Source organism: Panthera leo, chromosome C1 (assembly GCF_018350215.1).
Source record: "Panthera leo isolate Ple1 chromosome C1, P.leo_Ple1_pat1.1, whole genome shotgun sequence".
NCBI classification, from domain to species: domain Eukaryota; kingdom Metazoa; phylum Chordata; class Mammalia; order Carnivora; family Felidae; genus Panthera; species Panthera leo.
Genome location: NC_056686.1, coordinates 208,628,639 through 208,647,994, shown reverse-complemented (window position 1 = coordinate 208,647,994; position 19,356 = coordinate 208,628,639). Strand labels below are relative to the sequence as shown.

The 19,356-nt window shown below is 50.6% G+C and overlaps 1 protein-coding gene across 2 annotated transcripts in view; it reads left to right on the top strand.

Annotated features, from left to right (window-relative positions):
• The first annotated feature begins 9,543 nt into the window (after positions 1 to 9,543).
• IRS1 (insulin receptor substrate 1) overlaps positions 9,544 to 19,356 on the top strand; it is a 62,993-nt gene continuing 53,180 nt past the window's right edge. Inside the window, exons 1-2 of one of the 2 annotated variants that reach the window (XM_042950332.1) lie at positions 9,544 to 13,799; positions 14,498 to 14,725. In XM_042950332.1, coding sequence (XP_042806266.1) covers positions 10,074 to 13,778 — 3,705 coding nt within the window. In that variant the 5' untranslated portion in view covers positions 9,544 to 10,073 and the 3' untranslated portion in view covers positions 13,779 to 13,799; positions 14,498 to 14,725. Of the gene's footprint in view, positions 13,800 to 14,497; positions 14,726 to 19,356 lie in introns of those variants that run through there. The other variant, XM_042950331.1, reaches the window with a different exon arrangement.

Below are 19,356 nucleotides of genomic sequence, written 5' to 3'. Positions count from 1 at the left end.
TGACTCCACGTTCAAAAAATATTCAGAATTTGACCACTTCCTCCCCTCTCCACTGCCAAACGGATCTCCACCACATGATCCTTTATGGTTTCATGCACTGTTCTCTCTCGAATCTCTCTGCTTCCTATTCTCCCCTTCCCAACTCTGCTTCAGCTATGCTTCCTTCTTCACCATTCCTTTAATGTGCCAAGCAGTTTCCTAACTTGGGCCCTTTGCCCTGTCTATTTCTTCAGCATGGAACACTTTTCACATTTTTCAGTTGGCTATTAGCTCATCTCCTTTGGGTCTCAATGTCACCTTCTTGAAGGAGACTTAAACCTGGACCATCTGCTTATCACTGCAAACCTCTGCTACTGCCAACATTCCCAAACCTCCTAATCTTGATTTAATTTTTTTCTTCCATAGCACTTATCAACTTCTAACATACTAGATATTTTAATCATTTAAGATGCCTTGTCTTGGGGCGCCAACTTGATGGCTCAGTTGGTTAAGTGATGGACTTCGGCTCAGGTCGTGATCTCTCCATTAGGGAGTTCAAGCCCCCACATGGAGCCCCATGTGGGGCTCTGTGCTGACAGCGCAGGTCCTGCTTTGGACCCTCCGTCTCCCTCTCTCTCTGCCCCTACCCTGCTTGCACACTTGCTCTCCCTCTCAAAAATAAAAATAATATTTTTTGAATGTTTATTTTTGAGAGACTGAGAGAGACAACAAGCCAGGGAGACGCAGAGAGAGAGGGAGACAGGATCTGAAGCAGCTCACCGCTGACAGCAAAGAGCCTTATGCGGGGCCCAAACCCATGCACCGGGAGATCATGATCCAAGCCGAAGTCGAGGTCAGATGCTTAACCGACTGAGCCACTCAGGCACCCTAAAATAATAAATATATATATATTTAAAAAGATGCTTAGTTTTCTCGCCATGTGTCTTCCCTTACTAGAATGTAAGCTCTGTGAAGGCAGGTACCTGGCCACCTTGTGCTGTACGTATCTCAAGCACTTGAAATAGTGACTGACAAACAGTCAATGCTCAATAAATATTTGTTGAATGAATGAGAAGTAGCCCTTAAAAACTTAATTTCCTAGTACTCGGAGGTGTTTATGTTTGATAAATTGGGAAGTACAAAAGAGCATTTAATATTTTAACTAGTTTAATGAAACCAATGTCAATAAAACTAATTTACGTTACTAATACGTAATTCATTTTTAAATGTGTCTCCTTTACAATAAAGGGCAGTCCCTTTCTTATGTAACCTCAATCCAAAACTGGTGCAAAATTAAAGATAAGTTTATATGAATATATTTTATATGCATTTATGTCTACTTCACCTCAAACACTTTATACACCTTGCAAGGGAAATGACGTTAACAATACAATAGAATAAAATTGAGAAATGATAATAAATGTCTATTAATCTTTAAGAAAATAGTAATTGAATTACATTATGTTCTTAATTTGTCTTTCACCTGTATTTAAATTTCCATTGTTAAGATACATGGAAAATTTAAGTGTAGCAGACTTCATTACTTGGCAGGTACAGATTGGCTTCGGTGGAAAAATCATATTTGGTTGGTACTAAGAATCGTATAATTTAAATGAACTAGAACCCACTGGAAGTGTGATGTGCTCTTGTCCTTGGGAGGTTTTATGGTGAGCACAACTGAGAAACTAGAGGTGTTGGTTGTTTTGCTTTTGAATTCAGAAATACTCCTACAGTGAGGCAAACTGCAGATCATGACATGTTAATATGCTTGGAAATTAATTTAGTGGCTCTTAGCAAGCATTAAAAGAAGAGCATGAGAAAAGAGAGAAAGATGAATAAAAAGATTCAAGTGTGTCGCAGGGAATAAGGGTAGACCGTGTTTCAGTTGTGTATGTAGATGTGTACAGGGCTTGACATACGATGTGTTTGTAAAATGTATTTTTACTGAGGGTCATGGTCAAAAGGTTTTAAGTCACTGCAGTAGAGTATTTCAGAATAAAACTACTGACCAAAGGTCAGTCCTTATGTATTGCATGATATTTTCACTTAAAATATGTGGGTTTAGACATAAGATACGGAGTGGTTTGCAAATCTTAGCACACATGAAACTCAGTGGGGGAAGTGCACATTAAATTAGAGAGCATCTGATCCAGGAGTCAGGGGTGGGATAGAAAGAGGCTGCACATTTAACAAGTACCCCGGTGATTCTTTTGCGGGTGACCTTCTGCCCACATGTAGAGCTGTACCAGACAACACCGCGGTCATTGATGTGATTATGAATGTCTTGAGTTCAAATTAACTCATATCTTCCTAATCCGCACATAGTAAATATTCCTAAGCTTCTAATCAGTTGTGCATTTTTTGTAGGTTTTTTCTTTGTTTGTTTTTAAATAAAGAGCCTTAAAATCATAAGCCCTAGTTTGAGGAAGAATTACAAGAAGAAGAAGAAGAAGAAGAAGAAGAAGAAGAAGAAGAAGAAGAAGAAGAAGAAGAAGAAGAAGAAGGAGGAGGAGGAGGAGGAGGAGAAAGAGAGGAGGAGGAGGGAAGGGGGAGGGGAGAGGGAGGAGGAGGGGGAAAGAAACAAAAGATATGATTATTAACCCTGCCATTAAGGGGGGGGGTTGGTGGGAGAAAAATGAGGGGCCGTGGGTGACCAGGGATTCTTTGTTAGGAAAACCAACTTATTTTACCTCCAGGCCCTGACTACTGAATAAAAAGTACTGCAAATTTGTCATTACTAAAATTCTTATTAAAAAACAAGTAAAGTTGGGCCACCTGGGTGGCTCAGTCGGTTAAGTGTCAGACTTCAGCTCAGGTCACAATCTCACAGTTTGTGGGTTTGAGCCCTGCATTGGGATCTGTGCTGACAGCTCAGAGTCTAGAACCTGCTTTGGATTCTGTGTCTCTGGCTGTCTCTGTCCCTTCCCCGCTTGCATTTTGTCTCCCTCTCTCAAAAATACATAAATATTAAAAATTTTTTTGGAAACAAGTAGAATTATTTTGAAGACATTTTTTGGTTATCGAATTTTAGACGGAGTGCACCACACCAAAACATTTTTAAATTGTTTACGTTTTTAAAAAGAAAAAGCAAGTCCTTTAGATGAGTGTGTCAGTCATGGGGAATCAACCTAAAAAAATCACCAATCAGTAAAAGTTCTGAAATGGAAAAATTAAAGAGTGGCATAGAGTTCTCACCTGCTCCCTCCCCTCCAACCTCAGTCATCTGTTTATTTGATGTTTTGTTGATACCCAAAACAGCAAAAGGTTTGAGATTATCTGTTGAGGGTGTTAATGCCTGTCTGAAATCCTGTGTGAGTTCTCAGTTAGTTATCTTCTCTGAGTTCTCTGGGATTGATGGGGAATGAAATCAAGACTAGAGCAGAACTGGATTCTTACTGGCTGACTGCCTGTAACTGATTATTCCCCAAGACTCAGAGACTTATCAGGTCCGAGAAGTCTCTGTTTCACCCAACGGTTGTAAATAGCCCGCAGGTAGAGACCTTTGCTTCCTGGTTAAGGCTGTGCATTTACCTATTCCCAAGGTATTTAATGAAACATTCCCCTGGGCCTAAGCCAATGATTCTTAAGTTTTAGTGTAAATAAGAATCTTTTAGAAGGCCACTTAAAAAAGTAGCAGCTCAAAATGTCGCAGGATTTTTACCTTAATACCCGGAATTCATTGTTTTGCTGCAGACACAGCATGAGCAGCAGGCAGAGGTTTATTAGAGTATAAGATTAGAAAGGAAGAATAGTAGGAAAGCTCTCTCTGCAGGGGGAGGACATCGGAAAGCAAATGCCCAAGGACTATAAGCAAGGGTCCTTGTTGTAGAAAATTCTGGGCAGCCCACCCCCTCCCCTTCCCCCCTGTTCCTTCTCAGGTTCTACAACGTACTGGTTTGATAGCTCTAGGTGCTGGGTTGCCCATTCCGGAATGGCTTGTTTCCATGGTAAGAGGGGTGTCCTATGGCCACTCTTAGGTCTTTCATCAAATTCCTGAAGAAAACCTGAAGGGGAGTAGGGGTTCTGTTACATTCTTAAGAGGAACCTTTCACGGGAGGGGGTTTGCTGGGATCAGACACTCCCAGCATTGTTCCAAAATACGTGTTTTTCCCCACCCAGTGACCTCAGGTCCTATCCTTCCCCTCTCTGCCTAGTTTATCCTCTCTTTTCCTATCATAATAACGGCTACTTAAAAATGCAGATGGTGGGGGTCTAGAGTTCTCTGTGACACTCTGGTTCAGTAGGACTTGGATGTAGCCGGAACTCTACATTTTTAATCACACCTTGGAAAACACTCACACAAATGTTTTTTTAAGAGACAGAATAATTCTTCACACTTGTCTGAAAGATTTGATACCTGTGAATGAAAAGAGAGAAGCTCCAACGCAATAATGCCTCAGTTAAGTAGAATTTTCATTGTTGTTGTTCTCTTGGAATGCATATAATACTGAAATGCAAGTACTCGCGTTTCACAGCAGCATATTGTTGTGCCTTTCAGCCAATCTGAAACTGTGTCACAGAAAAGATGGTGCCCGCATGGACCCGGCAGAAATGGTGTCACTGGGAGTGTGTCAAAAATGTAGGACATCAGCCTGCCCTAGACCTTCTGAATCAGAACCTGCACTTTACAAACACCATCAGATTTGAGAAGCATTGATCTTGCAGATTCTCGAGCCAAATGTCACTTTCCAGCTCACTTTCAGTTTCCCTACCTCACATTTTTTTTTTTTTTAATCTGAAAGGATGAGAGATTTTAATCACGAGAACAAGGTTATTAAGGGGAGGGGCATCTCCAGGCTCCCAAATCATACCATTTGTGATTGATGACTTTTAAATCAGAGGCCAATAGGCTGACATGGGATATTGTTTGCCCTGTGCCTACTTTTTCACGAGATCACAGTGTTCTGGAATTGTATTAATTCGTCCCCCACCTTCACTGTAAGCTTTCTGTGGGCAGGATCGTATCTCAGGAATCTAAATCTTCAGTGCCCTGCTTAATGCCTGACAAAAGAGGTGACCCTAGCACCTGAACAGAAAAAAAAAATGCCTATCAGTGATAGCCACCCTTCAAGTTCAAGCTTAAGGCTTCTCTCCTTCACAAAGATTTCTTTAGATATTTCATCTACCATGCTCTCCATCTGCTCTAAGTAAATATTTCTTATTCGAAATTTAACATATGTACATAGGACTTTAGGTATCATTCGTCATTATCTTGTATCTCTTATTATCCCATCAAAGCTGTAAGAAGCTCTTTTATATATTTTATACTGCCTTGAAGAGAAGGTATTCAAATATTTGTTACTATTAAGCTATCTTAAAAATAGACATTAAAATGAGAAAATCTGCAAGTTTTTATTTTCCTTCAAGCATTATTCTAAACAGCCAAAGTTTTAGAGATGACTATTTAAACAGCTCCTCCAGTTGTGAGCTATTTCTCTTTTTTTAAAAAAAATTTAATGCTTATTTACTTTTGAGAGAGAGAGAGAGAGAGAGAGAGAGAGAGAGAGAGAGAGAAGGAGACACAGAATCTAAAGTAGGCTCCAGGCTCTGAGCTGTCAGCACAGAGCCCGACACTGGCTGGAATTCAAGGATGGCAAGATCATGACCTGATCCGAAGCTGGACCCTTAACCGACTGAGCCACCCAGGCATCCCTGTGAGCTATTTCTCTTAAGCAGAACATGTTCTGATATAGGAAATACTAAATGCTTTCTAATTGTCAGTTAGTTGTAGTTTCAGCCCATTCAAATCCAATTTCTGTTATTTCTGACACTGACTTATACTTGTCTTTGTTGACAATATATAAAATGTTTAATTTATAGCAGATTAATTCATAACCAAAATAAGTTTATACTTAGAGATCACTTTAGGGACGTAGGTAATAATTTACGAAGTTTTTACGATGTCCCTGATAGCATTACACATAGACCAATATTTTCATTTCAAGCTAAGTGTAGACATATTGCCCAATAGTGCATCCATGGCATGTGAAGTTTTAGCTCCTGGGATCATCACTGCATTTGTGAATATCAACACAACTGTTCCCGTGTTTAGATGAACCATTTCAGCTCTTAGTTTTAAAATGCACTCTAGTCTACCACACAACTTATCTCTAACTATCCTATAGATGGCAGCATTGAGCAACATATTTGGTAATAGGTTTGCTTTTCGGTTTCTGTGAATTTTCAGCTAGAGCTGAATTTTTCATACAGTGTGATTTCATTACAGCACGCCACAAGACTAATTTAGCACGTACAGTGACAAAATAATACTTGTACCTGCTCCAAATTACTTAGATTCCGCAAAAGCATCTCTTTCTCTTCTGTATCTTATATGAACCAAATGTGCATTTCCAGAGTAATCTCAACCCATTAATAAAAAAAAATGTGAAGAACAAATGAACTTACTATAGTACAATTATAATAAATATTAACCATTTTAAACGTTGGTAGTAAAACATCAGCAAATAGGAAGAAATGGCAATAACATCCCGTGATCAGCAGTAACCTTCCACCTGAAACCTGCTGGTCTGAATGGAATTTGTCGCGGCAATCTGGCTTATGTCATGATTTTTATACAAGTTTTAGCCACTGAAATTCAATTTTTAAGGCAGAAATCATTTCTCACTAAGACAAAAAAGCTTTCATATTATTATGTAATAATTTGTTTCATATGATTAAAATCCAAACCTTTCTGTGAAGGTTAGGGTAGAATATTTGTTTGCAATTAGATTGATCTTCTGGCTTTCTCCTCCTTTTAGGAAAGAGTATTTTGTTTTCCACAAAGGCATATTTCCTTTATTTAGCTTTTGGGGGGGGGGGGAGGGAGGTGGGGAAAGGAAGAGGATCATTTGAAAAGTAAATTCTATGGATTTGGATTATTTTCCTACAAAATGATAAATACCCTCCAGTCCCACCCCGCGCTAACCATCAAACTTGCAAAAAGCCCTTTGGCCTTAGATTATGTTAACTAACGAATAACCCTTTCGTCTCACTTTTTTCTTGCCAAGGGTAAAAGCCCACACAATTACACTTTGCTATGAACTTCAGGCTTCCCTGCTCCGCAGCCCCCTTCTCTGCTCCCCACGAAGCAAGCTGTGCCCCCAGAATCCCGGTCCCTGTCGCTGCAGCCTCATTACCAAATATCTGCTATTTATAGCTTTGCTGTAGTGGGCACGTGTGCCCTCATCACCAAGCTGTCAGAGGGAGAGAAGGGCGGGCTTTCAATTCAACAGTGTGTACACAAATTACAGATTAACCAGGTTTAGATGAGCCTGCATGATGGCAGGGAACGTGAAGGTACGAGGAGAAATGAGAAACTCCAGGGTTCCGCAGACGCCGGGTCTCCCAACTTACATACCTTACGCCACTGAATGGCGCCTATGGTTCTCTCTCTCTCTCTCTTTCTCTCTCTCTTACTACGCTTTGCAACCTACCTTGGTACCCTCACCCTCTGTCCCCACCTCCCCTCCTGCTATGCAAGGCTTGAAAGACAGGCAGCCCTACCAATCAGCAGGCTTCCCCTGGAAACAGCCCCCGCCCCTCACCCCAGCTCTAGGCCCAGGCGCGCTCCGCCGCGGCCCAGCCGGCCGGGCCATTGAGCATGCCCAGCGCTTCCACTGCTGCGTTTCCCCGCGAGCATCCCGCAGTGTCTGCGAGCTGGAGGCAGAGGAGGGTCTCCGGCGTCGAGAGGGGGCGGAAACCCCACACTGGCCAGGAATGGGGTGGATAATTAAGACAGCGTTACCCTGAATGACAGACGTCATCTTTGTAGGGTTCTTAATGCCAGGCGGGCGAGCAAGGGACAAACTGCTTGTTCATAGGTCAGCTCACAAAAACAACTTTGGGGAGCGTTGGCATGTGGTGAGACGGAGACCCCAAGATAACTGTAAGACTATGCAAGCAGATCCAGGATGCTGACCTGTTCTACTCATGAAGTACCCATTTTCCCCGTAGCGTTGAGCGGGCAGGATCCTTGTTTTCTCCCGATTATCCTTGTGGTCAAGGGTAAAAATTTTATGGGGTGGTTCAATGGGTGTGGTGGTTCAATGGGTGCGTGAAACAAACACTTAAGCCAATATTTACACAGTAGGGTTTGGGCCTTATGAACCCCTCTGTAGGTCCCTAACATCCTTTTTTAAAACACAGACACATTTCGGAATATGATAAAGGACATCTTCGTTTTCTCGCCCAGCCTTCACCCCCGTGAATCCCCGCCCCCTCGCTAGGAAGGAGGTAGGGGGAAGCCGTGATATTTACATTTTTCTCCCCCCAGTTCCTCGGCAGTAACCCCACAGCGCTGGGTTTCGAACACTCTACCCGGATCCCTCTTCTCATTTGGAGTGACCAGAATCCCCCAGTAAATGCCCTTGGGCGTCCCTCTGTCCCTTCGAGGTACCTCTCCCTGCAGTGGTTTCGGGGATTCCAAGGTGGAAGGCTGGCCCAGAAGTCCCTTAGAAGACCTTATAAAAACACAGATTTCCTCACCGTGGCCTATCACTGTGAAACTGAAGTCTGGCTTCTCTATTTTCTGGAGGAAAGAGGCTTGACCAGAAGCCACCCTCTCGAGGGGTCGATCTTACCTGTTAGGTAAGAATCTAGCCCAGCTCCGGCGCCCCCTCCTCCCTGGGTCCTCCCACTCGGGGCCCCGTAGCCGCAGTCCCCCACCCCCCCGCCGCCCCCCACCCTCACTCCTGCGTCTTCCCGAGCTCGCCCCCCCCCGCCGCCGTTTTCCCAGACTCCCCTCGTGCTTTCGGGTAGCCACCCAAACACACCCGCCCGCACCCTCGGCGGGGATTCCTGCGGGCCGGGGGCGCCCTGGGTGGCACGCGGGGAGGACGGCTCTGCGCCGGGGCGGGCGGCCGCGCAGGGGCGCTGCCCGAGCGCTGCGCCGGGGCCCAGCGCGGGCGCCGCTGCGGCACTGCCGGGGGGCGGAGAGGGGCGGGCGCGGGGCGGGCTCGGCCGGGAATGTAGAGACCCGGGCGGGAGCCTCCCGGCGGCGGCGGCGGCGGCCGGGCTGCGGAGCGCGGAGGCTCCGTCACGTGTTTTTCTCCTCCGAGTGAGACGGCGGCGCGGTCGGCGGGGGCCGGCGCGCAGAGCCAGACGCCGCCGCTTGTTTTGGTTGGGGCTCTCGGCAACTCTCCGAGGAGGAGGAGGAGGGAGGAGGGGAGAAGTAACTGCAGAGGCAGCGCCTCCCGGGGAAGAGGCGTCTTCCCCGACTCCTTCCCAAACCTCCCCCTTTGCCTCCCGCCCTCGTCCCCTCCCCTCCTCCCTTGCCGACTGGAGCGAGGGGCAGGGATGAGCCTGTCCCTCCGGCGCGTCCCCAGCTCCCTCGGCCGCCTAGTAGCGTTTCGCGTGGAAAAGGCACTTTCTCCGTCCGCCGAGATGGGCCCGAATGGGGGCTGCAGCGGACCCGTCCGCGGGCGGCAGCAGCAGCAGCAGCAACAGCCGCAGCGCCGCGGTCTCTGCGATTGAGCTGGTATTTGGGCGGCTGGTGGCGGCGGGGCGGTTGGGGGGTGGGAGGAGGCGGAGGAGGAGGCGAAGGAGGAGGAGGAGGAGGAGGAGGGAGAACCCCGTGCAACGTTGGGACTTGGCAGCTCGCCTCCCCCTGCCCAAGGATATTTAATTTGCCTCGGGAATCGCTACTTCCAGAGGGGAACTCAGGAGGGAAGGCGCGCGCGCCTGGAGGGGCAACGCGGGGACCCCTGGCCGCCGCCGCCGCCCGCCTGCGCCAGACTCCAGCCCGGGCGGCGAGAGATGCATCTTCGCTCCTTCCCGGCCGCGGCGGCTGCGAGGAGACTTGGCTCTCGGAGGATCCGGGCTGCACTAGCGCCGGACGCACTGCCTCCCCCCCAGGGCATGAAACGCCCGTAAACTCCGGCCGGGGCCACCTCCTTGGCGCAGCCGCTGCGTCCCCCTTCGGCTGCCCCTCCCCGGCGCGGGCGGCGGCGTGGTGTTTGGAGTCGGGGGTTCTGCCGCCTCCAGCCCTGTTTGCATGTGCGGGGCCGCGGCGAGGAGCCTCCGCCCCCCACCCGGTTGTTTTTCGGCGCCTCCCTCTCCTCGGCGGCGGCGGCGGCGGCGGCGGTGGCGGCGGCAGCATGGCGAGCCCTCCGGAGACCGAAGGCTTCTCGGACGTGCGCAAGGTGGGCTACCTGCGCAAACCCAAGAGCATGCACAAGCGCTTCTTCGTGCTGCGGGCGGCCAGCGAGGCGGGGGGCCCGGCGCGCCTCGAGTACTACGAGAACGAGAAGAAGTGGCGGCACAAGTCGAGCGCCCCCAAACGCTCGATCCCCCTGGAGAGCTGCTTCAACATCAACAAGCGGGCGGACTCCAAGAACAAGCACCTGGTGGCCCTCTACACCCGGGACGAGCACTTTGCCATCGCGGCGGACAGCGAGGCGGAGCAGGACAGCTGGTACCAGGCCCTCCTGCAGCTGCACAACCGGGCCAAGAGCCACCACGACGGGGCCGCGGCCCCCGGGGCAGGAGGCGGCGGGGGCAGCTGCAGTGGCAGCTCGGGCCTCGGCGAGGCTGGGGAGGACTTGAGCTACGGGGATGTGCCCCCAGGACCTGCGTTCAAGGAGGTCTGGCAGGTGATCCTGAAACCCAAGGGCCTGGGTCAGACAAAGAACCTGATTGGCATCTACCGCCTCTGCCTGACCAGCAAGACCATCAGCTTCGTGAAGCTGAACTCGGAGGCGGCGGCCGTGGTGCTGCAGCTGATGAACATCAGACGCTGCGGCCACTCCGAGAACTTCTTCTTCATCGAAGTGGGCCGTTCCGCAGTGACGGGACCTGGGGAGTTCTGGATGCAGGTGGATGACTCTGTGGTGGCCCAGAACATGCACGAGACAATCCTGGAGGCCATGCGGGCCATGAGCGACGAGTTCCGTCCTCGAAGTAAGAGCCAGTCCTCCTCCAACTGCTCCAACCCCATCAGCGTCCCCCTGCGCAGGCACCACCTCAACAACCCGCCACCCAGCCAGGTGGGGCTGACCCGCCGCTCTCGCACCGAGAGCATCACCGCCACCTCTCCGGCCAGCATGGTGGGCGGGAAGCAGGGCTCCTTCCGCGTGCGCGCGTCCAGCGACGGCGAGGGCACCATGTCCCGCCCGGCCTCGGTGGACGGCAGCCCCGTGAGTCCGAGCACCAACAGGACGCACGTGCACCGGCATCGCGGCAGCTCCCGGCTGCACCCGCCTCTCAACCACAGCCGCTCCATCCCCATGCCTTCGTCCCGCTGCTCGCCTTCTGCCACCAGCCCGGTCAGTCTGTCGTCCAGCAGCACCAGTGGCCACGGCTCCACCTCGGACTGCCTCTTCCCCCGGCGCTCTAGTGCTTCTGTGTCCGGTTCCCCCAGCGATGGCGGTTTCATCTCCTCGGATGAGTACGGCTCCAGTCCTTGCGATTTCCGAAGTTCCTTCCGCAGTGTCACCCCGGATTCCCTGGGCCACACCCCACCGGCCCGCGGGGAGGAGGAGCTGAGCAACTACATCTGCATGGGAGGCAAAGGCTCCTCCACCCTCACCGCCCCCAATGGTCACTACATTTTGCCTCGGGGTGGCAATGGTCACCGCTACGTCGCCGGGGCCGGCCTGGGCACCAGCCCAGCCCTGGCCGGGGATGAAGGAGCTAGTGCAGCCGATCTGGATAATCGGTTCCGAAAGCGGACTCACTCGGCCGGCACGTCCCCTACCATTTCCCACCAGAAGACCCCATCGCAGTCCTCTGTGGCTTCCATTGAGGAGTACACGGAGATGATGCCTGCCTACCCGCCAGGAGGTGGCAGCGGAGGCCGCCTGCCCGGCTACCGGCACTCCGCCTTCGTGCCCACCCACTCCTACCCCGAGGAGGGTCTGGAGGTGCACCGGGGCCACCACCGCCCAGACACCTCCTCTCTCCACACTGATGATGGCTACATGCCCATGTCCCCAGGAGTGGCCCCAGTGCCCAGCAGCCGCAAGGGCAGCGGGGACTACATGCCCATGAGCCCCAAGAGCGTGTCTGCGCCACAGCAGATCATCAACCCCATCAGGCGCCATCCCCAGAGGGTGGACCCCAATGGCTACATGATGATGTCCCCTAGCGGCAGCTGCTCTCCTGACATCGGAGGTGGGCCCAGCAGCAGCGGCAGCGGCGCCGCCCCCTCTGGGAGCAGCTACGGGAAGCTGTGGACCAACGGGGTCGGGGGCCACCACCCTCACGCTCTGCCACATCCCAAACTCCCCGTAGAGAGTGGTGGCGGCAAGCTCTTGTCTTGTACCGGTGACTACATAAACATGTCGCCGGTGGGGGACTCCAATACCAGCAGCCCCTCCGACTGCTACTACGGCCCGGAGGACCCCCAGCACAAGCCAGTCCTCTCCTACTACTCGTTGCCAAGGTCCTTTAAGCACACCCAGCGCCCCGGCGAGCTGGAGGAGAGTGCCCGGCACCAGCACCTCCGCCTTTCCTCCAGCTCTGGTCGCCTTCTCTATGCCGCCACCGCAGAAGACTCCTCCTCCTCTACCAGCAGCGACAGCCTGGGCGGCGGGTACTGTGGGGTCAGGCCCGATTCTGGCCTCCCGCACATCCACCATCAGGTCCTGCAGCCCCATCTGCCTCGAAAGGTGGACACGGCTGCCCAGACCAACAGCCGCCTGGCTCGGCCCACGAGGCTGTCCCTGGGGGATCCCAAGGCCAGCACCTTACCTCGGGTCCGAGAGCAGCAGCCACAGCCCCCTCTGCTGCACCCTCCGGAGCCCAAGAGCCCAGGGGAATATGTGAATATTGAGTTTGGGGGGGATCAGCCGGGCTACTTATCTGGTCCCGTGGCTTCCCGCGGCTCGCCTTCTGTCAGGTGCCCATCCCAGCTCCAGCCAGCCCCCAGAGAGGAAGAGACTGGCACTGAAGAGTACATGAACATGGACCTGGGGCCGGGCAGGAGGGCCACCTGGCAGGAGGGTGCCGGGGTCCAGCCAGGCAGAGTGGGCCCCACACCTCCTGGGGCGGCCAGCGTGTGCAGGCCCACCCGGGCCGTGCCCAGCAGCCGCGGTCACTACATGACCATGCAGATGGGCTGTCCCGGTCAGAGCTATGTGGACACCTCACCAGTTGCCCCCATCAGCTATGCTGACATGCGGACAGGCCTCGTTGTGGAGGAGGCGAGCCTTCCGGGGGCCACGGCCGCCGCTCCCTCCTCATCCTCGGCGGCCTCGGCTTCCCCCACTGCGCCTCAAAAAGCAGGGGAGCTGGTGGCCCGCTCTTCCCTGCTGGGGGGCCCGCAGGGACCCGGAGGCATGAGCGCCTTCACCAGGGTGAACCTCAGCCCCAACCGGAACCAGAGTGCCAAAGTGATCCGTGCGGACCCGCAAGGGTGCCGGAGGCGGCACAGCTCTGAGACCTTCTCCTCGACACCCAGTGCCACCCGGGCGGGCAACACGGTGCCCTTCGGAGGGGGCGCTGCAGGAGGGGGCAGCGGTGGTGGCAACGGCAGCGCCGAGGAGGTGAAACGCCACAGTTCTGCTTCCTTCGAGAACGTGTGGCTGAGGCCTGGGGAGCTCGGGGGAGCCCCCAAGGAGCCGGCCCAAGTGTGCGGGGCCGCCGGGGGTTTGGAGAACGGTCTTAACTACATAGACCTGGATTTGGTCAAGGACTTCAAACAGCGCCCTCAGGAGCGCCCCCCTCAACCACAGCCGCCCCCGCCCCTGCCCCCTCATCAGCCTCTGGGCAGCAGCGAGGGCAGCTCCACCCGCCGCTCCAGCGAGGATTTAAGCGCCTATGCCAGCATCAGTTTCCAGAAGCAGCCAGAGGACCTCCAGTAGCTCGACTGGACATCACAGCAGGTGCGTTTCATGGTGACAAAGTCAGAAGACAAAACTGCTTTGAACCCTGTGCTGGAATTCTCTTCCTCTTTGCCTAGGCCCCCTTTCCTCTCCTTCCCACTGCTTCCTTAGGGGGTGCATTCCCAGGATGGGAGAGGTTAGGGCACACAAGGCGTGCTCTGCCTGCCCACCCCCCCCCCCCCCCATGACACTTGGCTGGTGGTCAAATAAACCTGTTGGAGCAGCGGCCCAGGAGGCCTTTTTCATTTGAGGTTCCCAAGTGAAATACTTAACCGTATGATTTTCAAAAGTATATACCCTACACCAGTGCTGAGGCTTGTGAAGTCCCTATATAAGAACCTTGTTCTCTTTATTGAAGTTTTCTTTTGACTGTATATTTAGGTCAGTCCCTAGAAGGAACAGACGACAAAAATACTGGTTAATACAGGGTCTAAACCAAACCTTCCACTTGAGATAGTTTCTTGCAGCTCTTCAGGGTGATCTTATCAAGTTGCTCTGTGTCCTTTAGTTCTGTGATTTCACAATACCAAGGCAACATAAATAGCAGTGGAAACATCAATTTTTATTCCTGCTGCCCTAAAACGATTCAGGAGGAAGAGCTTATTCAGGCTTACATATTTAGAGAGACATACTTGCCTGTTTGTGACTCTCTGTAGAAAGTAATTATGGGTGACATTCTCTTTTTGTTCCCGAACCAGCATTTGTGAAATATTATTCACACACCGACCCACCACCTCACAGGCATGGCTGTTTTTATACAGGGTATGCAGTGAAGTCTGCTGGTGTCTGAGACCCATTATTAGTTAAGAGTTATGGAAATCCACCCCAGCGTGTCTGCCTTACCGTTGTCTGTTCTTGCAAAGGCCTCAGGGAGACATCACCCAGATCGTTTGAGGACTACCGCACATCTTCTGTAAAATTACTTAACATTTTTTTGTGTGTGGAGGAGAAAGAGTATTGAGCTAGGGGAGCGCGGGGGTCTGGTTTGATTTTGCATTGAATGTTAAAGCCCCTTCATTTGGGGGGCATTTCTGGTTGGTCTTTAAAGGCAAGAGTAGACACCTCAGTAAATGTGGAAACTTAGCCTGTTACGTCTTCTGTGGCTAAGGCTCTACTGAAAATGAAAAACATTTGTAATAGGAAATCAGCCTGTCCTTCATTCCGTTGAGCCTGTTTTCTGGTGGTCATAATTGTGGGAAGAAGAGAGGAGTGCAGTTTGCAAATAATGTGATGAGTTGGCAATGTAGAAGTTTCCAGCATTTGGAAACACTTTATTCTGACGAACTGATTATCTTGTGATAGTCTTTTTGATATATGCTTCACAGAATGAGCTTTTAAAAGCATTATTCTTCGTAATGTGTGTCCATTCATAAGAAATTGTGCATTGGGTTTCTATTCATAGGTATTTGCTTATCATGTGGCCTCAGTCTCCTTGATTCTAACAGCCTCTAATATTTGACCCCTATCCTTCTCTGTTTTCTAGAACAAGACATAGATATAAAGACATTCCGACTAAGATTTTAGAGGATATATTACACAAAGCATTATTTGATCAGTATTTAACCTCTCTTTTCATGAGTCACTAGACGAGAGATTTAATTGTATATATCAACATCAGTTAAAAACTTTGGTCATTTTTAAATGATAAAAAAAAATGCTTAGGGGAAAACCCCTCTAATCCTTTAACCATTTATGCTGCAAAGTGTTTCATTTATAAAGTAATGAGAGTTTGAAGGAAAAAAGAAAAAAACCCAGCAGAACCAACATTGTGGCCAGAGGGGAGATGAAAGAGGACAGGAAAGAAGAAATTCTCCTCACCTGCTTTCTTCGGCCAAACCGGTCTCTTTTTATGTAGAGTAGAAGAAATAATATTTGCTCTAAAAGAAACTGATGACCAAATAGAGTTTTCATCTTTTCAAGGGGCTTTAAAATGCAATCCCCTTTACGTGGAGGGTACCTTAAAAACCAACCAACCAAAGCCAAACGATCTTCTGAGCTTTCTTAGGGAGAGTATAATATTTTGGAACACGCATATAGTCATATCCCTAATAATCTGGGAGTAGCAGCACACCATGCTTTCACAGCACCATGGCAGAAAAATTCGACAGTGCATATTGTACGATGTAAATGGCGAGATGAGAGGTGTGTGCGGGTGTTTTCTGTGAGGCACCGAATGCTGCTTGGCCCCCTTCCCATCGTGAATTCTGCTCACCTGCCTCTGCCCTGTTGAGTTTAAAGACAGTCCATTCTCCTCTGAAACACAAAAGCGGACCCGCCCCTGGCAAACAACTTTTCCCAGGAATGAGTATGCTGCTTTGTAAAAACATCCTTTTCCTAACTCCCTCGGCAATTTCTGTCTTTGCCTGCCTTGCTGTTGCTCAGGTAAAACCCGAAACTGGGAAGTAATGAGGCGCGCTTCCTCCTCACCCCCTCCTCCCCGTTTTATTAAACATTGCGGCTTCTCCAGTATTTTTCTCTATTAAAGGAGAACATTTGTGAGGCAGCTCAGGAGCTCAGAACTGGTGGTTTTCCTTCTGATTGACCTCATGGCAGCTACCGGGTTTTGTCAACCTGTGTCTCCTTGGAGTTCTGTTTTTAGTTGTTTTCCGGCATCCCCTTCTCCCCTGTTCTTTGTTTCCCATCTCTTGTTTCCTGTTTCTGGCGTTGTCTTGTTGTGTGTGTGTGTGTGTGTGTGTGTGTGTGCGCGCGCGCGCGCGCCTCATTTCAGAATCTCGCAGTCCTTGTGGCCTACTCTGCAGAGAGTGGGTTGAGAGCCCAAGAAAGAAGGCAGAAAGGACACAGCAGCCCAGTTTTTCAATTTGTTTTTTAGTTTTGAAACTGCAGCTCGGGCACATAGATCAGGCTTTGGCAAAGACACAGACCCAAGCCACCCCTTTTAGGTCCCCCCCCCCCCCCTTATTTTTCTTTTTTGGTCATTTTGTTATGATCCCTTCAAAAAAAAAGGGAGGGGGGAGCATTTCTTTTCTTTCACTGCATTTCCTTGGGATTTCAAGGATTCCTACCTCCACGACTACCTCCCTCCTCCTCCCTCCTTCCCTTCCCCTCCCTGTGTGGCCTTTTTGTCTGGCGCATACCGTCTCAGCTCTGGCACTTTCCCGTTTCCCGGGTCACCTCCGCTTCCTGCATTCCTCCCTATTTATTTGGCACTTGGCTCCCCTCCCTCCTCCGAGCCCCTTGAGCCGGGGGTTGGGGAATCTGCAGCGGGGCTGAGGCCGCCCTCACAAACCTCCCACCCCGCCCACCTCCGGTCGCCTGGGGGCGCCGGGCTGCCTGGCCCCGTCCCCGCCCCGCCGGCCGCGTGGTGGTCGGGAGAGCCTGCTGAGCCCCGGCCCCTCGGTGCAGGACTGGCTCTGGGTGGGCGGGGAGGACGGGCGCGGATTGGCTCCCGCCAGAGCCAATCAGCGCGAGCATTGGCAGGACTGCGGAGGGCGCGGGGTGGGGCCTCGAGCGGGGGTCGGGCGGGGGCGGTGGGCTCGGGCCTCCGTCGGGGTCTCCGCGGTAGCCGGCGGGCTGGGCATCGGGGGCGCCAGTCGTCTACCTCTGTCCCTCCACCTCTTCCCTCTGGAGCCCGCGGAGCTGGGCCAGATGCGCGTCTCTCCCCCCCCCCCCCCCCCCCCCCCCCACGCCCGGAGGATGTTATGCTCTCAGCCTTATTCGTGCCTCCAGCCCAGAATCCCAAGAATGAGAAAGTCCAACCAGCCCACTGACAGAGGCCGGAAACACACACTTCCTCTTTTTTTTAATTGAGAAAAATCCAGGCCATGACCATGTGACATGCCCCATTTTGTTTCCCTCCTCTCTTTACTACGGTTTACTACGACGCCACGTTCCTTCATCTTCCTGTCTGGAAATCCAGGAGCACGTGGTTGTAGGATTGATTGGGTTGGCTCAAGATTCTTACATTTACGTCCCTTACTAATGGGAGGGAGGAGGGGGAAAAAAAACGGAGGAGGAAGTACAAGTGCTGTGGCTGGCACTGTTTGGGGAATCATTCAGGAAAAACTCATTTGGCTGGAAATTGCATTAGGGTCAACACTATATATCGAGCGGCTGCAGTTCGAAAAGCATGGAGCCAGATAAGATCAACAAAAACTGACCCTTCTAGGCCCAGGGGAGCTCCCAGTGAAATGAAAACGCCGGATATAGCTTGCAAATCATGAGAATCTAGAGATTGATTGCAAAGGCCTGGGTAGGGTTTGGTACTGAGGTTGGGGGAAACGCTGCTTAAGCTCTCAAAACCAGATTTGTTTTTTTGACCAGTGACAGCTCCAGTGAAAGATCATCAGGGGAGACTGGCTACCTTTCCTAAAGCTTGCTAGGTTTGTGTTGTGGCCCTCACATAACCAACAGCATATGAGATGTATTACTTGAGGGGATGGAAAATGTGTTCAGATCTGTCCTTTCTAAAATAAAGGAAAATAAAAGAAATCCTCCCCTTCCCCTCTCACCAGCCAGCATCCCTCATGCATCACTGCAGCATAAGCCCCAAAGGCAGCCGCTTTTTCCGTAGGTGTAAACGTAAGGAAGAAGCACCGCCCTGATGTAAATGCCATGCCTCATGCTGTTCTGAGCTGTGGGAGAGTTTCTCTGTTCCAGAAAACTTGGAACATCTAACAATCTTATTAATCTCTGCTCTCCTTGAAGTAGCATTTTAGGTTAAAAAAAATCCATAAAAAATTCTATATATTGTAGTCGTTTCTCTGATTGCCTCCCCCCCCCAAATGAAGACTATCTCCAATATTGACTACAACAAAGGACTTGCAATTCAAAAGTTCATGTCTTCCCTGACCCTTGCTTCCCCCCTCCCACCCCCGGAGTGGTGGGGAGGTTATCAAAATTTCTGGAAAATAGCTTTATGCTATCTTTAATGATGGAATGGAAAAAACAGTTCCTGGAAGCCAGAGATCTGGGGTTGTAACACAGCCTGTGCCCTTCACTAGCTAAGCGACCTTGGGCAAGTCACTTAATTTCTCGGAACCTATTTCCTCATCGGTAACTCGAGAGTTTTGTTCTAAATTATTCTGACCTCCTTTGCAGCACTAAACATAGGAGTATTTTGGAGACAATAACTGATATTCTTTAATGGGTCAGTTGTAATGAGGATTCTTTCCGAAGAAGCTGTTGATGGGGTCATAATGAAGTGCATGAGAATATTCTGTTTCGTCCTGTTCTGGCTTTTGGATCACTCTTAATAGTTTTGATTCAGGACCTATTTTAACCTTTCTGGTTTGGAGGGGAGCAGATTTTAACAGACCTTAAGACAAGACCTCCAGACTGCACCAGTCTCAATTTTTCGAAACTTTTCTAGACTGAACTGGGCTCCTCCTCCTCTTTCCTTGTTGAAAACTCAAATGCGTGTGGGAATGCAAGTCGGCTGCTAGTTTCTTGCCTCCTAAGGTCAACTGTTGGAAGCATCCCACCCCACAGTACAGGTCAAGCTTTAACCAATCGATGCCTATGACATTATTCTGTTTCTTCTCTTGGAAATCACCCCTTCTTATGTGGGTGGTCTGCTTATGGATAGTGTTTCTCATTT